The 4037-nt window shown below is 36.3% G+C and overlaps 1 protein-coding gene across 1 annotated transcript; it reads right to left on the bottom strand.

The window, feature by feature from the left end:
- Positions 1–898: 898 nt before the first annotated feature.
- LOC100200194 (minicollagen 8) lies at positions 899–3364 on the bottom strand. The gene is given in 2 exon segments (NM_001280806.1): positions 899–1353; positions 3298–3364. Coding segments are annotated over 2 exon segments (522 nt in total).
- Between the last annotated feature and the right edge of the window lie 673 nt (positions 3365–4037).

Here is a 4037-nt window from a genome sequence, read left to right as displayed (position 1 = left end):
ATGCTTTAACAAAGTTAAAGTAAAACTAAGATTTTGTTACAAGTGAGACATTGTTACATTAAAAAACACCGATTTTAACTTAAAAATTTAAAACAAAAACGAAACAAGGTTTTTTCATATAAATATGGTTAACCAATTCTAGTACTTGCGCATGGAAATATTTTTATAATGGAAATACGTTTTCGTTTTTCGTTTTTTGGTTGTAAAAAAATCAAATTGTTTTTTAATGAGTTGCTACAGGGGCTCTATGAAAAGGTTGTGACGATAAACATATCATCCTTACTATCTGATTATAACAGTATATATTATAAAAAAATTAAACATTTTATATCCAGGTGTTTATGATGTTACTTATTTTTTACATTTTTATATGATACTTGTAATATTGTTTAATCTACAAAATAAACTGATATATAAAATGATAATAAAAACGACATAACTGGTTGTTTTGACGTCATAGCTATTTTAACTTTAATTTTTGCTTTTAATGTTAAAAATAATTACTTTTGTCATAATGTATATTATGTAAACATGTTTTTTTTTTTCAAGTTTTATTAGTTTTAATTAGATTTACATATTTTCTAGGCAATAGCTATAAGTTTAGTTTCACCAATATCTTGAAATTTAGTTGAGCTATCTACTTGATAAAGTTATTACAGTTTGTAATGCTTATGTATTTCAAATAAGCATCAGTAAACAAAAGAAAGATTTTTAAACAACTTCGAGTACTAATCTATATATAAACTACTAAAAATATATACGTGCAAAATAAAACGTAAATATGAGCGAAATATAAGGCGTGCATATAGTCTCATTACTTAATATATTTATCTCAAAGCAAATTATATAATACATATAAGCACATGTACATGTTTAAGATTGTTCAGAATTCGTGCACTCATTTACCACAATAGCATGGAGGAGGAGCACAGTAGCATGGTGGTGGTGGTGGTGGAGGTGGTGGAGGTGGTGGAGGTAGGCAAGCTGGAGCAGGTGCAGGGCATATTTTCATACAGTGATGCAGACAAATTGGTGGTGGTGGGGGTGCTGGTGGGGCTGGCATTCCTGGTGGTCCTGGAGGTCCTGGTGGTCCAGGAGGTCCAGAACATCCGGGGCCTCCTGGTGATCCGGGTGGTCCTGGTGGTCCTGGCATACCTGGTCCTCCTGGAGGGCCCATTGGTCCTGGGCAACCTGGTGGACCAGGAATTGGTGGTGGAGGTGGTGGAGGAGGTATATAAATTGGAGGTGGTGGACATGGTGGTGCTCCGCAACTAGGAATGTTAATCACGCTCATGGGCATTTCTTGGCAGCCACATGGTGGTGCGGAGCATGTGCATGGAGATCGTCGTGATCCTATATAAAATTAAATATATGTCTATGCGTGCGTATATAAATCAAGTGCATCATGCGAGTGTACATCTGATTTATATAGTTTTCTAACCGAACCCTTCAATTAATTTTTCATGCATTTCAAGTCTTTTTTAAGTTTTTATTGTTTAAGTAAGTTACAATTGCAACAAAATTTTTTTTTTTACTTTTTGTGGTTTCTCTAATTCTAATCACTAATCACAAACTTGCGCATGTTTAAATTATCGAAGCATTCAATTGTAAAATACAAACGAAATTAATTTTAGAAATTAAATGCATACAAGTTATTTATTTATAAGTAATTTTTTCATTATTCACTAATTATACAAAAATTAAAAATCTGGCATTTACAATGTAAATATATCCGTTATCTTGTGTCTGTCTCTGTCCGTCAGTTGCCAAAGGTCAAATCGTTGTTTATTTTCCACAGTAACATGGTGGTGCCGCACACATGCAAGGAGGTGGTGGTGGTGGTGGTGGTGGTCGTGGGGGAGGACATGGTGGAGGACACAAGCGGTATACTACTGGAGGTGGACATGGTGCTGGTGGAGGGGGACATGGTGGTGGAGGAGGAGGTGGTGATGCGTAACATGGAAATGGATAAGGCATTGGTGCACATGGTGGTGGTGGTGGCGGTGGTGGTGGTGGTGGTGGCGGTGGAACATATCCAGGTATCATAGGAAGACAAGCTGGAGCAGTTGCTGGACAAATTTTCATGCAATGATGAATGCAGATTGGTGGGGGTGGGGGTGCAGGTGGTGCAGGTAAACCAGGTGGGCCAGGAGGACCAGGGGGTCCTTGAGGTCCCATGCATCCTGGTAATCCCGGTGGCCCTGGTGGTCCCACTGAGCCAGGAAAACCTGGTCCACCTGGTGGACCCATTGGTCCGGGACAACCAGGGGGTCCAGGTAATGGAGCTGGAGGTGGCATTCCACATCCACATGGTGCGGGTGGGGGAGCACAGAAACATGGAGGTGGAGGTGGGGGCGGGGGTGGTGGAAGCATAGCACAGCATGCAGGTGCTGGGGTGCAGCCACACGGCATAGCGGATTTCTTCACCACTATAAATAACAATTGATTTGTCAAGTAAAAAAAAAAAAGTTTTGGTTCCAAAAAAAGTTCCAAAACAATACGTTCTAAATTCTAATAAAGTGTGTTACTTTGTCAATAATTTTTATTAACTGCGTCTATAATATTTTAATAGTTTATTGTGGATGACAAATGCATGGTTGTGGAGAGCAAGTGCAGGATCTACTTGCATAAGCTAATTTTTCTATGCAGTGGGTTGGGCATGTTTTCGCTTCACATATCGCAGGACAAGGTGGAAGAGGGGGTGGAGCGCAACACTCCATTGGGCATATTTTCATGCAATGACGACCACAAATAGGATTGCAGTTGGGAGATCTTGGAGTATTATTTTTTTCTACGCTATCGGGGCAAATAGCAACACCGGGAGAGCCACAGGGGCTAGTTGGTTGGATAAAAGATTTTGAACAACATGAGGGTAGACAAGAAGGGGAACATGTGGCGGGACAAGCTCCACTGCACAAATTTACATCGCGACCTATAAAACATCAATTCGAAATATTTTTGTTTTTTATCTTATTTTTAGTTTTCGTCTTCGGTTTAAAAAATATAGTCAATGCCTGTTTTGCGTTAAGAAAGGTTCTAGAAAATTTTTAACAAGTTTCATGTAGAAAGTGTAAAAATGGCACTACTATTAAGTTTCAACATCCTAAAACTTGGTAGCTACTATTTGGTTAGTTACAATATAAATATATCGAAAGTAAAAAAAACTTTTTTTGACTAGTTAGTTTTTTCATAAGTATTTAATATTACCGAGAGTTAGGATGCTAATTCTTAACTATAATGAGTTTTTAATGCGTGAAAGTCATAATGATATAAATAAATAAACAATAAATTACTTACGATCAACGGACTTAGCGGAGGCATAAGCCACAACGGCAAATACGAGAACAAGGATCCTCTTATCCATCTAAACCAAAATATCACATTATGATCTACAGTTAGATATTTGTAGAACTAAATATTTAGCTTTTAATAATTATGTTGGCAAATAGTTCTTTTAAGAACTAAATTTATTAAAATAGTTGTATTAGGATGAGCACCAATAATTTTAATTTTTCCTTAAATAACCAATAAAGCATTATGATATACAATAAATAAAAACAAACTATCTATAAAATTTTAATACCATTAAGCAGCAACCTTCCGTTAATGTTGCTTGCCTTGTAGTGTTATATAAATGCAATGTTTTGCAGAATAAATTTAATGCTTTGAAATACTCGGCAGTTATGCTCACGCAGCTAGACGCAAGATGAGATCATTGATCTGCTTATGCGATCACTTGGCGGGTTTATTCACTTTGATCAATCAAGCTTAACATAAAATTTTTCAAACGCGCTGTTTCGTTACGTTTGGTTTCAAACCCAGTGAAGTTTTGCGCACAAAATCATGAATAATAGTAATACCTAATTAATTGTAAGCGCATGCGCCATTTTTTTGAAGTTTGCGCAATTTCAATAATATTTTTTTATAATTTTGTTTAACTATATTTAGATAATATAACATTTTTAACTCAAAAGTTCACAGAAAAATAAATCATATATAACAATCTAAATCTTTATCGGAAAACAAACATTTAATAA

The sequence above is a fragment of the Hydra vulgaris genome, chromosome 11 (genome assembly GCF_038396675.1).
Source record: "Hydra vulgaris chromosome 11, alternate assembly HydraT2T_AEP".
Classification (NCBI taxonomy): domain Eukaryota; kingdom Metazoa; phylum Cnidaria; class Hydrozoa; order Anthoathecata; family Hydridae; genus Hydra; species Hydra vulgaris.
This window is presented reverse-complemented; position numbering and strand designations above follow the sequence as displayed.